The 26,450-nt window shown below is 37.7% G+C and overlaps 1 protein-coding gene across 1 annotated transcript in view; it reads right to left on the bottom strand.

Annotated features, from left to right (window-relative positions):
• Positions 1–26,450, bottom strand: part of ARMC9 (armadillo repeat containing 9) — a 65,262-nt gene that overhangs the window by 17,665 nt on the left and 21,147 nt on the right. Inside the window, 13 exon segments of the mRNA XM_082766737.1 lie at positions 1,038–1,153; positions 1,926–2,030; positions 7,486–7,544; positions 8,467–8,557; positions 9,367–9,441; positions 11,523–11,599; positions 12,406–12,545; positions 14,414–14,537; positions 15,343–15,433; positions 16,694–16,786; positions 17,769–17,880; positions 19,108–19,142; positions 25,236–25,271. Coding sequence (XP_082622863.1) covers positions 1,038–1,153; positions 1,926–2,030; positions 7,486–7,544; positions 8,467–8,557; positions 9,367–9,441; positions 11,523–11,599; positions 12,406–12,545; positions 14,414–14,537; positions 15,343–15,433; positions 16,694–16,786; positions 17,769–17,880; positions 19,108–19,142; positions 25,236–25,271 — 1,154 coding nt within the window.

Here is a 26,450-nt window from a genome sequence, read left to right as displayed (position 1 = left end):
ACATGATTTTTTTTAATCACACCTCAAGTTGTGTTGCAGAGGCAATAGGCTGCAAAGCTGTCCGTAAGGAGATTTAAGCTTTGACACAACAAAGTACCACTGTCGCTCAGGTAATCCCGGGATTTTGTTAAGCAAACATTACCTGGGTAGACGGTGATAAAAAGAGGCATTTGATCACTTCTAGACATTTTTCTGGTACATAAACTGTAGCACATTACATTGCACCAGGAAATAAAAGCTACTCCCTCAGGTTTGCCACTGTTTTTCTGATTTTTCCTTGGCAAGTCACTTCATTGTCACATGCTTGTTTTCCTCTCCACTTAAAAAGCAGGAATGTAATGCTTAAACACTCCCACAGTAACTAAAATCTACTCCTGAAAAATATTTTAAGTTTTCTTTATGTTAAGTATGGCTACCTTAACAGCCAGTGCCAGACAGTCAGTCCAGCTCCTCTAGTCTACCACTGGAAAAAGTACCAAGCAGTGGAAGTGGGACCTCGAACCTGGTAACAGCGACCCCACAATGAACCAATCAAACCAAGAGCAAGGTGTCACAGACACCCCCATTGGATTTTTTCTTTTTTTTTTTTTTTAAACAGGAAATCAGACATACTAAGATTTGTCTTTTCCATTTTCTTTTTAGTGTGTTTTATGGATGGGTAGCGTATCTGTCTAGAGCAATATACTTTTTTTGCTTATAACATGAAGATCCCAGTCATCTTACACACTCCATGCAACTTACAAATAGAATATATTGTGAGAAGAAGAAAGAATTATGAACACACAAGATATAACGCAACTTTAAATCAAATTGATCAGTAAACACTTGTTCAACTATTCAAAGTATGTGGCCTCAGCCAGCAGACCTTTCTCTGCCTACAGCACTCTTATTTCTTCTTTCAAGTGATCTTTAAAGAATGACAATGCCAATGCACTTTCAAGTATGGAGATTTTATTTATCTGGCAGTGGGGATATTTGTTAGGTCACTTTTTAAGTTAAAAAAAAAATCCTGCTTTGCCTCATTTGTTTAGACTTACATTGGGTACGCAGTTCTGTGATAACCTGGTGTCACAGGTCTCTGGAGAGGCTCGTCTATACTCTGCTGGACACTGGGAAACAGCTTCTTCTTGGTTTTTGGAGTATGAGTCATTATCTGATACACAGGTAATAAAGAAATTGAAACAAAAACAAACAAACAAACAAAGAGAAGGTAGCGGAAAGACCAGGAACTAGAACCACTGAAAAAAAAAATCTGTAGAAACACTGCAACAGCAACTAAGTTGTGTTCCAGTATCAGTACATGAAATTCCGTGGAATCACTACAGGTTGTCCCATGACATCTTATCTCATCACTCATTCATCATCACTGTAGCCCGACCTGAGTGTGGACTTTGACATCCAGAAGGCATACAGCCACATTTATCTCACATTAAATTGCAGCATACTAAATGGCAGTCGTGACAACTTTTTTTTTTTTTTTTTTTCTTAATGTCTTTTTGATGCTTGAGGTAAGACATACAGTACTTGATCTGGCATAAAGATTGAAGGAACAGTTAATTTTTCAACTTTTTTTCTCCCTGTCAAAATAATTTCAGACCAGCAGAGTGTTTTGGCGTTAAGTTGCTCAGTGCTTCGTTTTGTGTGCCACAGAGTCAGCGATCTAGCACTAAAACCCTAAGGCTGTCCTTAGCTTATTACCAAGTCACAGCCTGATTACCTCCCAAGAAGGGGCAGCTACCTTTTTCAAACTTATTCTATTTCTGAACTACAGCTTAGAAAACAAATAGCGAAAGATTTGGACTGCCATGCAAGTCCAAATCAACAAAATGAAGAAGAAAAGATTTTAGAAGGTGATGAAACCACTGAAATTAAACACTTAACCCAGCAAATTCATTTATTTCAGGATCATACTAACTGGTACTCACTCCCAAGTACTCAGTTGTCAGCAGCTTCTCTCCTGTAAGTTCTCCCAGTTGAGGTTGTAAAATCTCATCTTTGTCCAGATCAGCCTCCATGATGTCATGGTCTTCCTGCAACAGCAACACGCGTTATCTCAGCCCATGTTCCAAGGACGTTTCCATTTTAAATTTAGTTCTTACTTCAGTAGTCACTTGGATGATATCTACTTTCCAGGTAAATGACTTAGTACTGCACATGTAAATAGTAACAGGCAGGCAATTTCTATCAAAAAAGCAGATAGCTAAGAAAACTCACATAAGCTTTTGATAGAAACAGAAACTACAGAACCCTGAGAGGAGGAAACATTTCTTTCTCTACAAATCCTTCTCCAGAAGGCACAGCACGAATTTCAAAAGTTGTTCTTCAAATTTCCTCAAGCTCAAATCATTATTCCTTGCGGAACTTAATAAAGACTCAGGAAAATCTCAGCAATTGGGATTTTTGTGGAACACCACATTCTAGTCCAAGGAGGTGCAATGCTCCATCTTTAACAAGCAGCTGCTGTGAAGTTTGGAGTTTTAGTTTTTGCAGATCTAGTCATACAGCCAACTTAGTTGTGCAATACAGACTGAAAAAAACAACCTGATGAAGTTTCTCAGCCACGCTGGAAGCTGAGAAAAGGATATCCTTGTTTCATTTTTTTTAAAAGTCAATTTTAAAACTAAAACATACAAGACAGTTATCTTTCAAGCAAATAGAATGACAGAGAACTTGTACGGATCTTGCTATGAATCAGTATCATGTGACAGTAATAAAAATTATAGATTGAGATTATATTATTACAAGTAGCAGTAAAAATAAAGTAACCACACATTAAAACAATTCATAGTCTTTCCTGAACACAATGCTAGCATTCGATTAGGTAAAAATGCCCACATATACGTATTCAGCACTCTTCCCTACACCTTCACAAAAACACTCAAGTAATTTACTGCTGCTTATTCCCCATCTGGGGGGCAAAAGCATTTTATTACTTATTTTAAAGAAAAGGGAGGCATAATTTTTAATGACTCGAGACAAAAATTCCTTATGGCTGGGCATGCAAAGCTCCTCTGAGGGCAGTGGTTCCTTAAAGGTGAGACCAGGGGCAGCCATCTGAAAGCAGATGTTTCTGGAGCAATATGAAGCAGCAGCAGCAACTCAGCTTTGCACCAAATCTTTAAAGCTCACAATTCGGGGCTGCTACAAAATTCTTGGAAGCAGTCCTTTAGGATACCAATATATTGACAGTCCTCTGTTGACTTTATTTCACACACACAAAAAGTAACCAACTTCTCAAGTGAGAAGTATCCAGAATTCACTCTCTCATGTCTATTTCTGGTAGAGCTATGGTGATTCAGCTTTCATACAAACCAAGAAGTATTAAAGTTTGAGGGACTCCTCCAACAAACCAAAAGTAGTCATGCATGACAGTATTTTTGCTTGCGTTTTGCTCTTGGAAAGCAGTTTCTTCCGAGCTGCCCGTGATAACCTAGATAAGAACCACCCCACACGTAGTAAAGAAAACAGATTGCGACAGTAAATGTAAGTGACTAAGAAAAACTAAATGACTTGTTAGAGTAAGGTATATTTAAAGTAATGTAGAAAGCCTGTTAAAAATGCCATTAAAAACAATGATCACTGATATCCTAGGCAAACTTTAGAGGCATTAGATGTCTGTGTATGAACAACAGACTTCTGAGGTTTAGAGCAATTTTTTCTTAATTTATTTTTTCTGTATATAGATTTAATAAAAAATAGTTTTTACATAGGTACTTTTGAGATACCAGACTGTTAATCCTCTTCATCCTCCTAAAGATGCATTCTCCTGACACTCAGACATAAAGGACAAGGCTGTACAGGACCTCAGGGAGATGTTCCATCTGCCTTTCTCTCCAAAGATATGTTAAAACCAGCTGGGAAGCCGGGTAGGTGTGAAAGGTAACCCAGATAATGGAAAAGATACAGATAAACACTTGTACAGTAGCCAGCAATCACCTGTATCAAGCAAATCAACAACAAAAACAGACTAAACTCCACAATATACTGTACATGCTTTAGCAAAGATGAGCTTTATAAATCGTCTCGTGGAGATTTTCATCCAGCTACCATGCATGCATGATGTATTTAGCTTTTCTTCATGGATCTCCTCAGCTTCCCCAGGTTCCACCTCACCCAATATGCTGGTTGAGGCATTCTGCCACACGGAGAACAGCAGTTTCTGGCTCTTGGGAAGTACCTCTCCCTGCCAATCTTGCTCTCTAACATTATTTACCATAGCAGGTAACTGATCCTGAACGCTTCCCTCCTCTAGCTCCTCCTTGCACAGAAGGAAAGCTTTGACATATGTACCGTCATCCTTCCACCACTGCAACACCACAACTGGTGCCCCATTCACCACTGTTGGCAGCAAACCTTTAATGCAATGGCTCGAAGCCTCGTGATTAAGCTTCTTCCTTTGATGTACCCTTCGTCTGAAGTATATTTTCACACTGGAGTTTACTAATTTTATTGCCAGGTGCTGAGTGATGGTGACATCACGGGGTGTTTGATAAATGGTCACTGTACAGTTATCTAACGTATCTCGAGCTTGTAAGTAAACTTCTGAGCTAGAGCTATGATATCACATATTTACTTTTACAGGCAGCTTTTTAAGAAGGTCCAAGTCAAATAAAAAAGCAAATATAAAGATTAAATATTAAATATAAAATACGTTAGTATTTAACAGAACAGTCAAAAGAATATTAAGCACCAGAAATTATGCATTGTAACCGTGGCTCTCATCACATGCCAGACAACTCATATAACGAAGTGGGCATATACTCTGGAAAACAGTGCATCCTGACCTCTACATAAATCAATGTAAAGCTTGGCAGACAAACCTTAAAGCCATTTTTCTTCTGAGTAACACTACGCAGAAATTTTTCATATATGCTCTGATGTCACACACTACAGAATCTTAATTTCCAAGTGTGCGACGTTCTCTTAGAAATCTCAGGCTCATCCTCCAACAAGATCAACCACATCTTGGCGGCAGTGTTTAGGAGAAAGTCAGTACCACAAGGTCTGTTCAAAGCCAGAAGAGAATTCAACAACTTTAAATTAATCGCAGGCAAAAGGAAATAAAGGAAAAAAAAACAACAAGAAAGGTAATGGTAACAGCATGGGGATTCTTCACATGTTTTTGGAAACAAGAAAAGCTTGGGTAGAAACTGCAACTTAAGAGTCTGCATAAAAGACTCACTTTGTTATTTCTTAAGCTGTGAAGGTGTAAACTGGTGCCGAGTAAATCAGCAACAAATGATTATATCAGCAGGTAGTCTGAATGCATGTCACATATTGTCGCTAAATAGACGTATAGGGAAATATATTGCCTGTAGTAGCTTTTAAGCATTATGTCAAGGCAAGGCTTCCGACAAAGTCTTTCAAAACTTTGTGCTGCCAGATCACAGCACCAGATGTTATCACAGAACTCCGCAGAACAATAACTCACAGCATTTCCAAAATACAAAAGGGCCTCAAGCACCGAGGCAGTGAGTCAACAGAGCTTTGCTTAGTTAAGAAAGTAACAACATTATGAGTTTTGTATAGCCTTTTGTTGCCACAGTTTGTATATTCTGCTTTCTGAAAGACTGACAGACCAGCCCTACATGGAACAGAACAGAATTACAGTGCCAGAAGCAGTTACAATGTAGGACTCGCCACATCATTATTATAGAAGTAGCTGTAAAACTGCCTGAATTAAGAGTTTTTCCTTTTCTTTTTAATATAATCTCAAAGCTATTGTAAAACTGAAACCAGGCACTTCTCTGTTTCAAGAGCTTATTGTTATATTTGAGTAAAATAAGGACTGACAGAAGCCTGTTACACATTTCACATACAATTGGTTTGACTTAGAGCCTTGGCTGGGATTGTGAGCAGCAGCAACTCATCTAGAGGACATGACTGAATAGGAGAAATCATCAGCAGGAAAAAAGAAAAGTAAAAACCACAATAAAAGTATGAGACACCATCACACAATTTAAAGCCACACCTTTCATGAATGGTGTCCCAATCTCTGTGATTTCATAACAGATCATAGTAACCTTCAAAATAAGGATACTGGCGTTCAGGGGAAAAATATCTCAACTTTGAATACTCACAATACATCTGAGACACCGAAAGCCTTGGAACACCAGTTAAAAGGTGTTAACCAGTTAAAAGGTGTTAATCCCTGGAAAGACCACCTTGCATATAAAGCACTGGTTTTGGTCTGGAGTCATGGAAAGAGAAGATTACTGAAAACACACTTCAGAACTTCAAGAGATGATACAATTACAATAATCCAATCCTAATAGAAAAAAAAAAAAAAAAGAGTTTGCTGAACCCCTTTAGAAGAAAAAAGAGCTGTCTGTAAATGAAAGCTTCCATACAGCTGTAATGTTAGAATTTCCACATGGCTGTAAAATTAGGGAAAGGCACAAGAGATAATCTGGTCTAGGCTTCTCACGACCTATTGTGCCACAACACAAAACAGCTAAAGAATGCAAATACAATTTTTTTTCTGGACACTGCCAAGCAAAGGCTGGATCCTGCAAAGTGATACGCTACATGGCTACAAGTAAACCACACCTTTTACAAATGGGATGTTTGCATATTTTTCTGTTTTCACAATGTAACAGGTTCAAAGTTCACTTGAAAATACGCTCAGTCAACCTGCAGCAGCAGGGCACCTTCTGGGTTCAGCAGCATCACCACTCTTCCTAAGCATTAACGTGCAACAAGCTAGCAAACACACACACAACAGGCTTACTGAGTTTTATGCATCTTATTCTTTGTAACAACACCAGTGAAGACTGTTGCAAATTTCTTAAACATTGTTTACACCTTGCTTTGATGGTTAATTTAAATCACAGAATCACAGGAACATTTGGGTTTAAAGGGACCATTTCAGACCATCTAGTCTGACTTCCCTGCCATGGGATCATGGCGAATAAACTAATTACACTACGTGCTGTCTACACCTGGAATCCTATTACCCTACGCAAACAGATTCTTAAAAAATGCTGAAGTGAAATCATCAGTATAAAATATTTTGTTAACAGTGCTGGAAATATACAGCTCACCAGTTTACGCTATTGTGCTGTTTCTGATACTTGCTATCTTATTTTTTTCTTCTTCTCTTTTTATGGCAGTTATTTTCAAATTTGGAATTACTGTTTTCCTTCATCATAAACAATTTATGAAATATATTTAAAAGTTTCTAAACAGCAAAATGAAGTCACACATTAAACAGATAAAGATACCTTAAGAAAAAAAAAACAATATTTTAAAAGCTATTCTGGTGATATACTGGATCATTCACTTCCTTTATATTTAATTGCTGAAATAAGTCTGTTTGAAAGCAAGATTTCTACTTGTGCTCATCTCTTTACTTATTTCCAGCTATAATCCTAAAAAAAAGAACACCTCCATGGAATAAACAAGGTCTGGTTTACTGACACAAATACTTTTTGTCTAGAGGACTAAGGATTTTTCTAAAAGGTTCCAGAGGGCCTTTATACTTACTTCCTCATCCTCTTCTTCCTCTTCATCATCAGACACGGCACTGTCATTTAATGGCTCTTCTAGAAAGAAGCAAAATGAAACTCTATAAGAACACGTCTAGCCTAAAAGAATCTCTAGTTACTGCCCCTCTTTTGGAACATTCAGATTTAGCTTGCTTCTCTTATAGACACACCATTCTTCTCAAGACAACTATTGGAATTATTCACTCCTATTAAGCATGCTAGAAATCACTGAAGCCAATTCATATCCAAGAAAAAAAAAGGCAGAAACAGAAACACTTGGGAATGGTTCTTTTCTCATAAATCCTACTATGATGCCTCAGTGTATTTACTGAGGAGACTTGAATGAGAGTGTGTGCTTGCAAGTTTGTCTATTTTTCAACTAACTTTTAATAAAATATTCTACTTCTCTCTACAAGCACTTCATTATTATACTGTCCACAAGTAAAAATATTTTTTTAAAACTTTTGTGCAATATAGCAGAATACAGAAGATCAATACGAATTTTAAAAAAACAACACAGCACACAACAAAACCCCCCAAGGTCAGCAGTGTATCTGCAATAACAATTGCAGATAACAGAGCTATGCTCCTCTACAGAACGAGAGATGAGCAAAGACTGACATAGTCACCAAATCCTGCTTTACAATCTGTATCACCTGCTTATTTTTGCAGTTGACACTGGTCTCTTGATACTGTGAGGGCACCGGCATTAAAAAAAAAAACACAGACAAAGGCATTCTGTTTACAGTCCCAAAACTTCAGGATTGGGAACTACACAGCCTTTTCTTTCTTCTTTATAAATGTAACACAAAAATCAGTTTTAAAACGTATCAAATCCTGACATTAACTATTCACCCTCTCTGAGCCCATCACATTACTGTAGTTCTACAAGAGTTTCAATGCCAAATAAAAAAAATGAGCCTTCTTCTGACTTTTATGAAAGATGTACAGCTCAGATAGCTGCATTTGTTCCTCTGACCTGAATTGAGCTGCTTGATAATAAATTCAATCTGCCGGATCATCTCTGCACTTCCTTCCTTGATAAAGCAGCGCAGAATTTCTTCCATTCCCTGGATGGAGTGGAAAACATTGCTAGGTTAGTGCTTCACGTGACCACACTGACAGAGCACTGTCAGCTAAAATATCACTGTTTTGTTGGGAAGAATATTGGCAGTGTGAAACAAACTGTGTCCAGCAATAAACATTCCTTTTTGTCCATACACTTCCCAAAGGCCAAAGAAATGGGATGTGTGCATTGCTTCTAGATTTAGATATGGAAGTATCCATGATGAGCAGCAAATTTTAATGGATCTGCTGCTTCCACATTCTCAATAGCTTCATCAACCCCAAGTCAAAACACTTTTGTTACCATTAGACTAGCTTTCACCTGAATCAGTTCCTAGTTCTGTGAAAACCTTCCTCCCGCCCTCCCCAGCTAACCATGTCTAGACCAGACAGGAAAAAAAAAAAAGAGCAGCAAGAAGAACACTTATCCCCTTAGCTCACTTGAGCAGAATTACTTAACTCAGGGAAGGCCATAAATAGCAGGTCAGATGAAAGCATCTTCTGAGCCACATCCAATCTATGAAATGCTACATGGACAACTGTTCTAAAATAACATCTTTCATTTATAAACTAAGAAGGATCCTTTATGCTGCTGGGGCTTCACCTTTAGGAAAAGGCTAGCAAATATGGCAAAAATGTTCAAGACGTACATTTATACCTGTTTGTATATCAACGGTGGAGGGGCTCCTGCGGATTCCCTTCTCAAAATGCTATGCCTATGACAAACCTGCTGCACGCCACTCAACAGATACCCACACACGTCATCTTCAGAGCATGAAGTGATCTCTGTGCTAAGCAAAGCAGAACTTCTTACCATTGCTCTGGCTTCTTCTCGGACAGAAGGGATGGCGAGAATGCTATACAGTGCTCCATTCACATATGGTTGTATCTAAGAGGAAGAAATACTTGCCAGTAGTCAGACCACTAAGAAAAACTCTGACATTCAGCCAAGTAGACTATAACCAAAATTTAAGAGTGAAGGAACAGAACCAACTATGTTCAGAGAGTTTAATCAGGGTAGCCTACACACTTGCAAAAATTCCCACTTGGTAAGCAGTGATTTTCTGGGGGGATGCAAGTACACTGTGACATGATTGAGCTAAACCAGTACTGCTGTGTGTTGATAGTCCCCACCCCTTTTTTGAAAATGTGTTAATGTGTTCTTGCAAACTGACCTAGCCCATGGCCAAAAAGAAAAAAAAAAAAAAGAGAGAGAGAAAGGAGAAAGTCAGAAACTAACCTAATTTTTCTGCTTAGCACTACAAAAAAAAGGAAAGGACAAACAACTGGGACAAAACCATGTCAGCATAAACACAGACAGGTTTCAAGCACTGTAGCCTTAAGCAGGATGATAAAACCTGAAGAAATGTAAAAGATCCTCCCAGTCAGCTGCCTATTTACTGTCCCTCAGCAGAGGAAAAAAAACTTGGTAATATGATTAGTGAAAACCACCAGATATGTCAAACTACTTTTAGTAGCACTTATGTGACCTGTTGTGTCGGCCAGTTACTGTTGGAGCACTAAGACATCCAGTCATCCTCTGACTGTATTTTGGAAAAACGAACAAGTGAGCTAGGCAGTGAGCAGAGGAAACAAGGAAAGACAAGGGATTAGTATTTACACAAGGACTCCACAGCTTCTCAGAAAGTTCTCTTGGCACCCAAGAGAGCTGCCCTGTACCTTTGACTGCAATAACAAAACTTTCATCAGTTGCACTGGTACAAAGTCCTAAGAATCCATCCTTTAAAAGAAATTTCAAGGTCCTTCTAAGGCACAGACTTCAACTGTATCACAGTGTTTTCTAAATATTTCAGTCTAGGAACTGGGATGTTATTTTGTACTACTATGTATCGTATTAACTTTCCCATTCATAAAAACAAAAACACTGAAAGAGTTCAATAAAGATATGACAAAATTCATCTTAATTAAAACAATGCCAGTAAAGAACTGATCTACGCCCTCTGATTAATTCATAAAACCTGGAGCTAATAGTTCATTGAAACATTCACTGTTTCCAGCTTAAGTGATAACCAAAAAAACCTTCTTGATGATCCAATTATTAGATATAAACATGAGATCCCACAGTTTATATTTTGTTTTTACTGGATGTCCCAAACCACCTTGCAAATCATCAAGGAATTGATCTATCAAGATCGATCGATCTATCTATCTATCAAGAGTATCCCACTAAACTCTCCCTCTCTCTGATTTCAATTTCATAAAAATATTTGTCTGCATTTTTCTCCTCCCTTCAGTTCTACCAAATGGTTAAAAGAAGTACTCCTCTGCAGAGAGAGCTGAATCAATGCTTTACATAAAAGACAAATTTTATCAGAGTGATGTCTTGAAAACATTAGGCAGAAATAAACTATCACCTTTAACGCTTTCCTCTGAGGTTGTTTAATATAACATCTATGGCACAAGTGTGTCTGGAGACAGAAAAGAAGCTTGAACCACAAGGCAGTAAAGAGGCAGGTGAAACAAAGTGGCAGACAAAAACATATTTGGGCTTGAACGTCACAGGTGTACTGCTTTCTTGTAACGTTCTTTAAATTAGCAGCAGATTTGGTTTTTTGTACCAATGTTTTACATAATGGCTTGCACCTCAGCTCATGAAGTAGTCAGACCAAATCCTCTCGGTCTTGAGATAACATTTAAACAGTGTCAGAAACAGCAGTCAAGAATGCATGTGGATTACACGATAGCTGGGCACCTACAAGACTTTCACTTCTGGCTATCAACCTGTGTTAAAGGAAGACATAATTACATCTAGAAAGATCTGTGTCCAATGAAATCAAATTCACAGAATTGTGAATTTTAGGAAACTTTCGAGGTACTTAATTACTTGAAAGTCTAACAAGGGAAACAAAGCCAATTTATATATTTATTTCTGTTTCTTCCTTTCTTGCCTTTTTCATCTTTAATTTTCCTTTTTACCTTTTTCTTAACCCTAAGTTGCTGTACAAGTACCTCATGATTTTCATGGCCAAGAAGATCAGAGAGAACTTTGAGCACATGGTTTGAAATCCTTGCACACATTTTCTTCCCTGCAAAGGGTGAAAATAAATATGCTTGAAAAAAAAAAAACAACACCAAAAAAACAACAGATCAGAGAAAGTGTCTTAATTATTTCTTAAAATCAGTACTAAATAGAATGAATTTACACAGAGCAATACTGTTCCTGCCAAATGCTGCTCATAACTGAGCTGAAATTAGTGGAGTTTTCCAGTTTTATACAATCGCAATCTTGGACAGGATGCAACACAAAGGGATTTAACAAAGTTAAACAAAGGCATTATTTTTCTTATGCCAAGCTCTCTTCCTTGCCTTACTTTCCTTTTTAAAACGAAACTTACTTTAAGGTTCTTTTAAGTCTTTTAAGACAGGAACCTTATTTTCTCAGGGGACATCTCTACACAGTAAAGTATAGCACACAAGTATTTCATTTCACATGGTGAAGGTTAAGCTCCTTGCCATTAGTGATTAAGTCAATTCTGACTTTCTTTTACATAAACAGATCTCTTAAATAGTAAGTGTCCTTCTAAAAGTGGACCTGGAACGTAGGAACGGCAGTCCTCACATGTTGATCCGAAAAAAAATCAAATCTTGGAGGGTTTCATTGATTAACTGCTTCCTTAGTTCTTGGGACTTTGGTCAAGCCAACCACCATAGTCTGGGATGCTTGGGAAAGAGATATGCTCATTAAATACTGGTTATGACACTCAAATGTCACTAGTTGGTTGAGTCTCAGCTGCTAAATATAGTTACTTGAAAGAATCCAGGGATAACAGTAAAAGGTTTCAGGATCTTCCCTATCCACTTGGAATAAAATTGTAATTCAGAAGTTAGATACCTGCACTCCTCAGACACAGATTCATAAGCAAGGCAACAGCATACTCCAGTGTGTAATCAGACAGGCTATCTGTATCTGTCAGAACATCAACCAGCCAGAAAATGAGCCCATCTTTGATCATTGCTGACTGCAGTGCACGCCTAGGATTAAAAACAACAATACACACAAAAAAGCAAACCACAAGGTAAACACCTTTTGAATACATTTATATTGAATACGAGCACATTAAATACCTACTGTATCTACCTGCCATACGCTAGCTCGCCAACAAAAAAAATAAACTGCTCATTTTGCAGAATCAAACTAGTGAATTAACAAAGCCTGGTAAGTAGATGCAGATTCCTGTAGGGTTAGAAGACTGAAATACTGTTGGGTGTACACCTGCAAATTGCTGGGGTAAGTTTCATTGTTTTCTAAGGCTAATTCCACCTAATACTGCATTTTCCATTGGCTTCAAATTGGTTTAAAATAAGAAAAAAGCAAACAAAAAAACAGCTACACATAACAGACCCATAAAACAATTACTGTTTGACAAAGCACTATAGCATTTTTGTACTGCTGATTAGGCTGATGCAATCTTTGCTTAGATCTGTTTGCACTTTCTCTAGGGATTGTTATATTTGTAAATTTTTTCCTCAAACTGTAGTTGTCTCTGACGAGTGCCAGGTGATCAACTGTGATTGACTCCTGCCACAGAACTTCCTAACTTAACAACACCAAACATACACACCCCATGTAGAATTTTTTTTTTCTCTTAGAAGTGGTGGAAAATGTCTTACTGAAGAACATCATTTGTTAATTACTTTATTTCTTACAGCCAGCAAGTCTAAACTCCAAAGATCAAACAGTTATTTCCTTGGTCTTAGTATTTGGGGTTTAGATTACCCCTGAAAACTCACACACACTTCCTCGGTCCTGGATCGTAGGGTAGGACTGTGCCAAGGACTGAGGCAAAACAAGGGAGCATCTGACCCTATATTAAAAGTCCCTCATGTCAAGTATCTGGCATTAACCTCCTATAAAATGAACTGTTATTTTTCAGATTGAAAACAAAAATTGCAGTAGCTTATTTCACAAAAATGCTCCTGACCCCAAAATTCAAACTCAACTGTTCTATCAAACACTGCTTAAATGGAAAAATCATTTTGTCTAAGACTGGTTTAGGATTTCAAGCAGTAGGGTATGAAGATTTCTTCTCAAATATATGTAAGGTATTACGTGAGGAAGCAGTGCAGAATCTTATGTACATTTCCACATACTTTATCTACTGAAAATCTAAATGAGGCAAATTCAAGAGCAGCACTTATTCTTCAACAAGCCCAAACAAACAACAACAACAAACAAACAAAATAACACAACTTGCAGTCTTAATTTAGAAGAGATAGATATATTTATCTCCTTACATTTAGTTAGCTATTCAGAGCTGAATATTCCTCCCAAATACTGTGAAAACAGAGGTCCTAGATCATAGTTACTTTTAAAATGAGAGCAATATCATGCACTTTATTGCATTTGCATGAAATTTCATTTGAGTCAGTAATTCAAAAGGAAAAAACAGAATAGCCCATGTATAGACAGCTCCAGGAAAGAGGATCAACAGCATGAGAATGAAATCCCTGAAAAATGTTTGCAGAAAGGATAATGAAAACATTATGCATGGGAATGTAAAACAGCTCTTTTTTTTTTTCTCCTGTGTGGGATTTTCAGAACTTTCTACATTAAGACTTTCACTTCAGTTGTTCAGTTAAAGAATACATAGAGAAGTGCACAGAGTTGTGGTAGGAGATTTACGTTCACTTGAGTCATGACAGCTGGTAGGAAATCAGGTTAATTCAGTCAGCAAAACTGAATTCTCCTCCATTATAAATGACACCGCTTTCATCGGTCATCAGAGGGTCTGATGATTGTTATGGGAAAATCAAGCACTCTTCTTTCCTCCCTGAACAGAGCTTAACTTAGCCTGCATTTCCTCCCCTGCTGTCACCACCGAGTGCTGTGCTTTCATCACCTGAGGCTGAATTTCTGCAAAGCCCCCAGAACATTCTCCCATGTAAGGGAATCCTTGTCCTCAGCTTTCAGTCTCTCCTCCAGCAATCGCAGCAACAGTGGGTTCTGAGAAAGGTAGAGACGACCTGGTGCAAAGAGCGATGAAAGAACAGATGCTGAGATATCAACTTATGACAGAAAAGTTTTTTCTCCTTGAAAGAGCAAGTTGGATTGACCTTAGTTTTTTCCTGAGGAGCCACAATGTGCCAAAACCCAAACAAACCTGAACAAATGAGTTGTCTAGCAGACCAAATCCACCCACTTGGCATATTAGAGGTCCCTACCTGCCTAGTTAGTACCTCTGCTTGTACCACACAGAATCCACTATTCTTTCAGAACATGCTTTCTGATTTATTACAGTTTATTACATACTCTATGAAAAGAACTGAGATGTCCAAAGAGTTCAGGAAAGTTAGGTGTTAGTGACTTTCAACGGGATTTCAGGTCCTAGCAATAGTTAGCTTCTGAAGAAACACCAGACCTGATGGCTAATGTGGGACAGGCAGAGATATGCAGTCTGGGAGCAGGTTTGCCAATACGCACTTTAACTAGTGGGGAATTTCCCCTCCAGCCCCTCCATATATATATTTTTTGACCTTCATAAAGAGACTGAAGCCTACATAAAGACATCAACTGGCTAGGCTCCTGCACAGACCACAAATCATCAAAAACAACAGAAATGATGCAAACACAGTGTCAAAATGAAAACTTTCCAGACACTGAAAAACTCTTTTGAATCTACGTAACAAAAGACAGTGAAGCCCTAGAAAAAGTATGCCAATGAGACTCTAAATTCCCACACGGGGTGACATGCACTTTTTAAAGTACCTATGAGCCAGCATTATATGAAAATGATTTGCAACCCTCCTCCCCTCACCATGGATCTCTTACCTTCTGCCAATGAAGCAAAAGCATTGATGAGCCTTGCCATGTACTGTCTGACTACCTCGCTCTTAGACTGTAATAATTTAAGGACATTTCTCTGAAAAAGAAAACAAATGTTAGTAATAGCTCACCAAAGAGGGAAAAAAACAAACCTAGTCTTCTGTAACATTTTAAAAGCTTCAGTAAATTTTCAGAGCAAACAAGCATAAACCGCATACCGATATCTTAAAAATTGTCACTGTGATTTAGAATTTTCCACTTCCTTTTTTAAATTTTGGTGTGGGGGTGTGGCTAAGGGAGAGACAGAAAATAAGCAGATCACAGCCACTCAGCTCTGTCTGTTATAATGCTATTAAACTCCATGGTGTAGAATAAGAATTATAATTAACCAGCACTGGCAAAGAGAAAAACTAAAATTAGAACATTTTGTTTGTGAACTTAAATTAACAGGTTTTCTTGGTCACTGGCTAAATATTAATGTCATCCGAATAGGAATGCTGTTGTTTGACAATTAGGAGTGTGGGAAAGCAGCTCAGTAGCTTACAAAGAACAACACATTGCAAACTATTTTTAATCTGTTTTACTTTTGGCATTACCTTTGCATAACTTTCCTCTTACAGAAATTCTCAGGGAGAAAAAAAAGCGATCATTGATTTATTAATCCTTTAACTTTTCTAATAGCACAAGTTACTGTTGCAATGACAATGCAGCAGGCAGGTCCACAGCTTCTAACAACTGGGGAAATCAACCATGCATAAAATTAACCTTTATGAATGAAAAAAATATTTCCCTTTTGTTAGCAACAGTACTAGATCATCAGTGAATAAATCAACATGCCTGATAATCCCCCTTCTAAAGAAAGGTACCAATCCATTCTAAACTCACTAAAATACTGTTGAACATGTGCATAATCAGACATTCCATGCAGGTATTAAGACTGAAGTGCTAATTCTGCTCTTATCCTAGAGCAGTGAAAATGAGTGTATTATCTAACAACACATACTGACTCAAAAAGAGACGGAGCATCTCGTAAACAAGAGTTGACTGTTATGTGGGGGGCTCAGTAGGCTTCTGCTCAACTCAGACATCAAAAACCAGGAGAGGTGACAAACTTCCCCTTGGCTACAAGGACTGTATGCACTTGCTGAGATGATCTAAATCAAGAACTCCTGTAACGCTGAGCTTTGCCAACTACATCTAAAGACTGGGGCGAAGGAGTTAAACATATCACACAATTTTGGCAGTACTAGTGTTTCCCCCCCACGCTCCAGAGAGCAATAATATTTTCTGATCAGCACTTTATAGAAACAAATCAGCAATATCGCACACAAGCTGGAGAAAAGCCATTCCAGCTGACCTGACAGTTGCTGTGGCAATCTAGGAGGTCATTATTGATGTAGGCCTGCAGGACAGTATCTCTTTGTTCTCCAGGATATGATGTTGTCAAGCGCTAAAAAAAAACACAAAATAACACAACACAAAAACATAAATAAATAATCCAGTCAAATAAATGAATGGTAATGTGAATTGATGACCACTGAAGATTTAAAAGGTGCAGACACCCCATAGTTGAAAATTAATCCTCTTCTCACAGAGGAAAGGAATTCAACCTCAGTGATCTAAGGGAATGAGATGAAATGAACTGACCTGATGTCAGCTAAGCGATCCATCACAGAGCTGTTACTCATAAGCTATCATCACTGTCCATACAAGAGAGATACAGCATGACTTCCCATAAAGCTAAAAAGCCCCTCTAATAGCTACAGATGTGGTGCTTTTCTAAAAGATCTCAGAATACTGGGCTAGAGGAACCACCAGTCAGACCTAACAGTTTTTGTTTGCCTTTTTTTTTTTTTTTTTTTTTTTTTTAATGTGAAAAATGGATATTGAAGCTTGACCAGAATTTCACTATTATCACTTTTCACGTGTCACTTTGAAAGTGTCAGCTTCCTTTTCGGCAGGAAAATGAAACTTCCTGTTGTCACCTTTAATTTTTCACAAAATACCATTACATGATCTGAGTTAACTAGAACTGCAGGCTCCTGTAGTATACGTTGACTATGAAGGAAAACTGGTGATTAGATTCAGGTATTTCTCTGATACAGTAGCATTTATATAAATCTGAAACAGAGCAAAACATGGAAAAAGGAGCTGCCAGGAGCAACAATTTTCTCAAAAACACATCAGAAATAACTTCCACTGGAGATTTCAGGAATTTCTATCTGGCTTTCCTCAGAAAGGGAGGACACTGCTACAAATACACACCTACTGCCTGGGCTTTCTTCATCATTTCAAGAGCATCAGCGAGCTTCACTGACAAAGACAGAAGGTGCCTATAATGCTGTTCTGTTGAAGAGTTCAATCAGCTTGCCCACAAGATTGGACCCCTCCAGAAGGGACCTATTGGTTTGTACAGAGGCTATCCCACTTACCCAGCGCAGAGCTTGCAGTAGGAAGGCTTTGAGACGATCACTCCCTGTAATCAAATCTTTTTTCAGCTTCTCATAGTCCAAAGAGGGCAACAATGGCACATCCTGCATCTTTCTACAATGCAAAAGGGAAACTCACTGAATTTTGACATTCATCAAAACCCTCTCCTTATTCAGTGCAGCTGATGTTACTGAGGTGACAAGAGCCAAAACAGGAAGTTTGCTGCAGGAGAAGGGCTTCCACATTTTTACACCTTTGCTATTTTTATTACCATGTTAAAACAACAGGCTTGAAACAAGTTTTTAAAACCTGGACTTATTCTTTTTTTAATATTCTATTATATTTTCAGCTCATTTGTCATCCCAATTTGGAGATGTTAAACTATGAAAATTTTATCTGAGTGTTTTAGCAGCATAGAAGAGCCATCAGTTCAATGATGTCTTTGCCCTCTGTGGCCCACAAGGGCTGAAGGAGAGCAACTTGTGGCTTTCAGCACACGGTTATGAACAGCCAGAGTAACAAGCTGCAGCTCCAACTACACCTCTAAGCCCCCACAAACACAGCAAAGTCTTCTCCAAGGCAAAGCTGAATGGGTTTTTACAGGCTGCCGGCTGGACCATGCTGGTCCACATAAGATTTAATACAGGATCACATTCCATGTGCCAATACTATCCTGCTATTTTGAGTCTTAACACTGCAATAGAAATAAAAATTAGTAAAAATAAAAATAGTAACGTTGCTTTCAATGCTTTAATTTTATTATTTAACTAAATTCCACTAAAACAATTTTTACTCCTCTGTTCCTATCCTGCTACTTTTCAAAACAATTTTTAATGCTATATATAGTTGACCCTTTAATTATCTCGTAAACAATGGAAGGATCAAAAGTGCTTCAAAACAACTAAAAACCTCCTCAGACACACCATATCTATTCTATTTATAAGCAAAAAAAAATATTAAATTAAGCACAAAAGAATTGATCTTGAAGCACACAAAAAAACATTTTACCCATTCCCCCTTTTCCTGGATTTGGGGGAAGCAAACCAACTACAACAATAGGACCGTACTGTGCGGAAACAGCAAAGAAAATAAAGCAGCCAACTCGCAGGTGTGGAGTGGCAGATTTATTGGATTAGCAACATCCTGCTGAAATTAGGATGTTATTGAACCTGCCCAGCAGAGGAATACTGATCAGAGGACATTTGCATGCAATGTTCACTGAGATCAGAGGAAGCACACAGGCTGATTCTCATTTGCAGACCACAGGTAGCGCACTTCAATTTAATAACCCCTCCTCCTACTCTTTACAGATATAATTGTAGCTCCTCAATAAATACTTACACAGGTGCTATTGATGCTCTTAACATTGTGGAAGCCTGGATCAGGAAAAAAAAAAAGAAATCACAACAGATGAGTCCAAATATCAGATCAGGAGTGCTATTAATGAGGTTCATAGTGAATTACCTCACTCAAGTTCTGCAGTTCTTTTCCTATAAAACCTACATTTCAGATCAGAAACGCAGATTAAAACAAAAGGAGAGGACTTTATTTTTCATTTATTTTCCCTCAGAGTAGTTCAAAAGTTAAAACATCTTGTGTTATGATCTAGTTATGTTATCTTTACTTTCATACTCCAAGTATTACCTACACTGAGAGCATTTAAAAATTAAGGGGGGGGGGAAGGTAGAAGAAAATACTATCTGAAGCCCGCTAAGAAAGATGAAGACCTTGTTAAAGACATTTATTGACTTTAAAAATGGTATTACCTTAAAGCTGTAATTCTTTTCCAGTGGAGATCTACCATGTAATTCAGCATCCAAGTTTGCTACAATTCACTCTTGTTAATACTAACATTATCAGACTGCCTGCTGATATTAATATACACCTAAATAAACAACTATAATTATGTAAAGAAAATACTATCCATTCTAGTACAGACAAAAGGGATGTGGAACAGCATGCCTTTTCTCAGGGATTCTGCCTAGGGTAAGTTCAATTTAAGCCTGGATATTTGCTCTCTGCTGCAGTGTGACACAGGGCATAGGAAGGCACCATTGTTGCACAAGTCAAAATGTCAACACAGTATAAAAGTTGTCTGGTTTAATAAGTATTTTTTAGCTAGAGCTAACTGTAGGTGAGCCAAGAAGCAGCAGTTCTGGCACGGAAGCGCTTCATATCATGCATTCTGATGTCAACCACATGCCACATTCACAGTATATTCTGTGTCTTCTTTTGTATTGACCTCACTACTTACTTTGTAAGAAATCTCTCATTACCACTTACGTCTTTAAAACCAGTCTCCTCTTCTAACCTGGCCTCTTTCAAGGGGAGCTATATAATCCACGTCTATTGTCAGGTTTAAAACTGAGGGATTTAGTAGACAAAAGGCATGCAATACCATAGAGAATATTAAATTAAACCAACTGACATATTCTTGAACGTGCTAGATTTCACAAACCTCATGGGTATCCTTTGTAATGCAAGGAACTGCTCTCTCAGATGTGAAATAAGCTTACATGTGCATCAGAAAGCATTTTATATTATGTTTAAGTCAATGAATGACCTGCACACAATAGCTGATTAACAGGTCATGCACTTCAAAATTAAGTTGTCTTGACAGCACTTCTCACATATTAGTTTATTTTACACAGTGGAGAAGTCTTTCAAAGTATCACATACACTTCAACTGTCTTCCCCTCACTTATTTGTATTATTATTATTATAAAATAAATACTAAAAGTTTACTTTTGTTTAAACAAAATTGTTTTCCACTTCAAAAACTACAAGCTTGCACCTGAGTGTGCAATGAAGTCACAAATCACTTTCTTGCTCAGCACCCTTCTCCATTAAAGGAAACATGGAAGAAAGTGGCCATAGCACACTAAAGCAAAAGAAATGACCTTGAGTCCTTGAAGATGAAAACGTGACACAAAGAACAGCAATAAGAAACAGAGCAGGTTACTAAGAGGAAATAGATGAATATAAAAGCCCTCTGCTCCTCTGCAAAGTCTTTTACCCACTAGTTCTTTGCCACCATAAAAAGAAAAATGTGCTCCAACCAAAATCCAAATAAAGGATCCACAACTGGTAATGAAACACATATCCCTCATCTACACAAATAAACCTTTCTGGTAAGTGTAAGATTGTGAAAGCTTCTATAAATTTCAAACTAAAGACAATTCAATTGGAAAAACATTAGGGTTTTTACAATCAATCAGAACAAGCAGGACAACGTCCTATTAATTCTCAAATTAGTTTTAAGGTGGCAGCTAGAGAGCAGCACAGCCTTTATAAAGGTTTGGCTTTGCAGTTACCCCACACGAAAAGGCCCTGGATAAGGATGCTGACCCTATACTCAAGCTCTGAGGGCAGGAGCACCTCGATGGCCAGCCTTCTGGTCCAGCACTCGCTTTCCTGCTCAGACCCAGGTTCACCCCTCTAGAACCCATGCAGGATACAGGCAGCTTTCTTAGGCTTTCGGTGCTCCTGGGAAAGCAACTTGGATACGGTTTATATTACGTCAGGTTCAACGAGGCAAAGCAGAGGGATTCTCAGGGCTGGTTTGTCCTTCACTGCACCTGCCTTTTGGAGCCTGCCTGACCACGGGCAGCACCACTGATAAGAAAGAGTGCAACCACATCACAGGCAGAGATCTCCTTTCTTCCTCTGCATTTTCAATGTCTAGTTTTAAACAAGTCATCTAAATACAGTACCAACAAACACTGATCATTCTATTTAACATCCAGGCTGCCTGTAGCCACAGACTCTCATCTTTTCATCTTCTTATCCTGTTATTTTTTTAAGAGGAAAGTCATACCTACATTCATAACATAACATGCTACATACATGCTACTTTCTGCTCCTCCTCACTTTCTGCCCCTGAGAGTCCCAAGATCTTTTCTAATTAACAGGAAGAAATGCAGAACCATTCTAACATTTCATTTTAACTTGCTTCAATGCTCCTATTCCGTAAGCAGAGTGCTCTTCTGCCCCTCACAAAGTGCCTTTACCCTTCCGATTCCCCGTCTGGGGCAATGTGTACTACACAGCTCCTTCCAGGCAGCCCACCAAAGCAAACAACTCTTCAGCCTCAGTACCTCCTTGCACAGTTCACAAGATAACATTTGTTTGCTTGTTCACTTCTGTTTCTCCTCTTTGGTGCTATCTGGCATTTCCCAGTCTCAGGATATTTACCCAGTTAAACATCTTTACATAACCTAACCCCAAAAAGCTCTGCTAAGCTCTAGTTCTTGACTTGGGCATTAGCTTTAATAAAAGGAAAAACCTCAAACACAGCTGGGTTCTACAAAGCAGCTCTAGGGCTTCATTAAATCAGGAGCACCGTTAGTGCAATTAAGCCATATATTCTGGTCAGTGGAAAAAAAGACATTTTCTTCACCGTTATCTCCGTACACAGTAGCTTCAAGGCCAAGCTTTCACACATTTTACTTCTGGCAGGAGTTCCAGCTTAACCAGCCTTCTTTCCTCAACATATTCCTGCTATGGAAAGCAAAACCAAGTGATGCTAAGGAACAAAATCCTACCCTGTTACAAAACTTAAATCAATTTTTTTTTGTTTAAGTTATTTGTAAACTTTAGCCACATGCTTTTACAAGCAAAATTGCTTGTTGCAGGTACATATAGAAACATGTAGTCTTCTAAAACTATTTTTAGGGACAACAGAATACATTTAAATGAGGAAAAGTTTAATTTTCAAGTCTTAACTGACAGTTTGGACTAGTTTTTATAATGAAAGTGGGCAGAATGGGGTCCATTTTGGCCTTTTTTGGCAATGATGAATCCAGAGCCACAGAGTGAGACTCAGTCAGCAGCACTGCCAAAGGTATCTTTCTCACTCTGCACCCGACATTATTCTCCAGACAATGCCCTTCCTAGGCAACTCCTCTTTACCATCAATTTCTCAGATGAAAAAGATTTGCTTTCAGGAGGTATTTTAACCTTAACATTTTCTCCCATGTCCTTTCCTTGGTCTTACCTTTCCTGGAATAGGTTAAACACTAATTCAAGCTTCTGCATAAGTATTTTGTACAGCACCAGTCAATGAATGATTATGAAGAACACACAGTATACATGACTTATCTGCAATACCTGACTCCCAACATTAACAGACTTAATCTCAAACAAAATGTTTTTCATGCAGAACCGCAAGACAGAACCATTTTTCAATAATTAAAGCACATGCAGAAACCAGGTGTCTTAAGGAAAGAAGAGAAACAAACACAAGAAAACAGCCCAAGCACAGCTCATTCTGGTAGGATCATGGGGTATGACTTATGTTTGTATTGTTTCTTACCAAAGCCAAACCAGGTGCCATATTAAGTAATTTTGTCACAGTGCAGATTAGCCACAGATGGTAGCCCTTCATTTTTGAAAGAAGAAAGGCTTGAATATGAACAGCATGGAATAAAATAAAGAAGTTCAAAGAGAAAAAAATATCAATATTTATAAAAGAAAACAGATGCATTTCATCTGGAAGCCAAAAACACAACTGATTTTATCAAATCCTGTAGTCCTGTATTCAAATCATCTCCACTTTACAATTTGATGTATATATTCATAATATGCTGAAGGATGAAGCTGAAAGCCAGATTCTGACCTCTGTTACCATTATGAAAATGAGCTATAAAATTCAGTGTAAATGCAATGCAAATTCAGAATTAATACTCCAAGATATGTGATGAATACATGAGGAGTAAAGCCAAAGTTTTAGTTAATTTGTGCGTGTGATTAGAAATCATAAATGTGTATGTTCAGCTCATCCGTTACACACTAGTGACAAGAAGACTGCTACATGCAGCTTGTTGCATTTTAGGTTTTGAGCTTGTGTAACCTGGCAAGTCTCTACTGGGACCATGCAAATTTATTTCATAAGAAGATCTGCAAATGCTTTTAATTATTATTATTTTTTTAATCTTACTTATACTAGACATATGCTGTTATGAAAACTTCCTAGTTGGCATATAAAACAGTTTCTGTAACAGACCTGAAGTGTATTAAAAAAAAAGTCACCCTGTGATACTACGTGATAGCGTAATAACAATAGATGACAGATAAAAGAAAATCCTATATATAAACAATGTAGATACGCTAGAGGAAACCAATCTATGTATTGGAGAAATATCCCAGAATTAGCCAGATAGCTTTAAAAATTATAAATAATTCTGAGTTGTAAGATAGTTGCATATAATTTATACAATGCAGAATGTACTAAGACTCCCTGCATATGGGCAAAACTTTTCTTTAGCAAAGATAATTACAGATGTGAAATTGTGAATGAAAACAGCTTTTCTCAATCTCAAAAGACACCATTATGAAGAGTAACAGAATACTAAACACCAAGCAAAAGCTGGCCAGTATGACCATTCACATCATCAGCAGGAACATGTTGCTCGATAGAGGTAGTCTTCTGGTACCTGTGATCACACAGGTGAACATGAGTAACATTCTCTATGTCAAGACAAAAAGAAGCACATAAGGAATAATCCATTGCATTCAGTGATTATTTCTTAAAATAAAATGTTGTTTTAAGTAGGAAGTTGGTTGTCCACCCAGGCTACTATAGTTCCAGGTGAGGAATATATTTGAGGAAAAAGTACAATTTTCCTTGAAAAGTGAAATCTTGTTCTACCCTAACAAAGCAGAAAAAAATACAAATATGGATGATTTTCAAGTAGAATATTGACCGACATTTTTCAGAATTGGTGTCAATCACTTTTATGATTTGATTACAAACTGAGTTACTCAGAAGTAGACTCATTTCCTCTCTTTACAAAGAATGCACTGACTACAGGCAAAATGAGATACTTATGGTGTACTTGTGATATTGCCAGAATACAGACTTCCATCTGGTTACAGAAGTCACAGGCAGTACACAAAATATTGTTTTGCTTTTTCAGTTTTCAATGGAAGAGGGCCATTTTAATTGCATGAAACAATTTGATAATATCTCCTACAAAGTTTCACTTTACAAATTCATAATACAAACACAAAAAATAAGATGCACCTCTAACAAGCACAGTTCAATTTACTGCATTGTCTTAAGCACTGATATCTATCTGCTTACTCAAAGGTGCTGTGGGATCAGATGGTGTTGGCACACTGAAGACTTCAGGTTATATTCACTGACTTTCACATGGAAGAAACAATAGTTTTCCACATATTATAAAGAAGCTGTGTTTCATGTGAGAAGTTGTAGACAAAGCTGCGCTTTTGTTGACATGCTGTGTTACGTGTATTAAAAGCCATAAGGTTACTTAGAACTTCTAGTCTGTTCTCCATGCATAAATTCCAAGCCTTGCACATGTTTTTGGCTCTGTATGAACCATACGGTTAATGTAATGACAAGTTAAAATGCATAGAAAATTGTTATACATTGTGAAATGAAGAGAGACAAACTGTGACAGACTGCAGCAGGCAACGTGAAAGGATATAAAGATATAGACACTTACATATCCGTCATCACAAGGGCTCATAGAGTAATATCCCTTTATGGGCAAACAGGCACACATTAAAATAAAGAAGATTAAAAAAAAAACAAAACACAAGTTAACAGAAATAAATCACAGAGAAATGCACAGTTCTAAGAAAACAACAAATTAAAATTAGCTAAGTATTAACAGACCATTAGCTTTGAAAAGAAAAGTATAATCATCTTCTCCCATTCCACATACTTTACGTTTTAGTACTGAAAGTGTGTTTCTCTTATAACATACCTAGTTTGCACATTATTCCATTGCAACTGTCTGTTAGAATAGCTGTGTACCAAGCACTGACACATTTATGTGGATCCATGAATTGTTGTTCTCTGCATTGAAGCAGCCAAAGAGACAGGTACCAATGAACATGGTATCAATCAGAAGACCTCAGCTTCCGAGAAAGCAGCTGTGGATTTTTTCCATACTTGGCTCAAATTTCTCACCAGCATATAATGAAAGCTGACACAACCTGAGGTGTTTCAGCAACATTACCTATTCCTCATCACAAAAGGTTCCAAGGCTATATTAAGGAAAAGTCTCTAGAAGGAAACATATGATTTAACTACTGAAGTAAAAAATCAAAGACCATTCATGGTTTGAGTAGTTTAGTAATATGTCCATATTCTCTTTACTTAGACTATTATATTTAACTGATTTAACCTAGAACAACTAGAAAGAACAGTTGAATTCCCTGAAGTGAATGAGTATTTTAACTCTACCAGCACTATACACGTGTAAACACACACACACGCAGTTCCTGGCTGAGGCAAATTAACACAATAGGCAACACTGAGAGAAACAACAAAGGAGCAAAAAGAAACCAGGAGATAACCTCTGGCATGGTGAGATGGAATTTCAACACAGTCGTGACCTAAGCCAATGAAAAAGTCCACGAGCATCAAGACAAAGATGATGTTAAAGGATTTGAGGACAGTAACAGGAAAAGTTTGCGGAAGCCCCTACTGATGTCAATGCCTTACCTTTAGAGATGAGGAATGTAACAGTTCATACAAAGAAGATGCCCAAATTGCGGCAGGTAGCAGATATATGTAAAAAAGGCATCACATACTGTGACAGCAGAAAAAAGGGACTTATCCTTGTTTACACAAGAAGGTAAGATTGTTTCTTCTTTATCATATAACATACAAGAAGCATCCCATGGACAAGGATGGAGAAGAAATATATACT

This window comes from Aythya marila, assembly GCF_965140915.1.
Source record: "Aythya marila genome assembly, chromosome: 9".
Taxonomy (NCBI): Eukaryota; Metazoa; Chordata; class Aves; order Anseriformes; family Anatidae; genus Aythya; species Aythya marila.
Note: the sequence above shows the minus strand (reverse complement) of the source record. Positions and strands in the feature narration are given on the sequence as shown.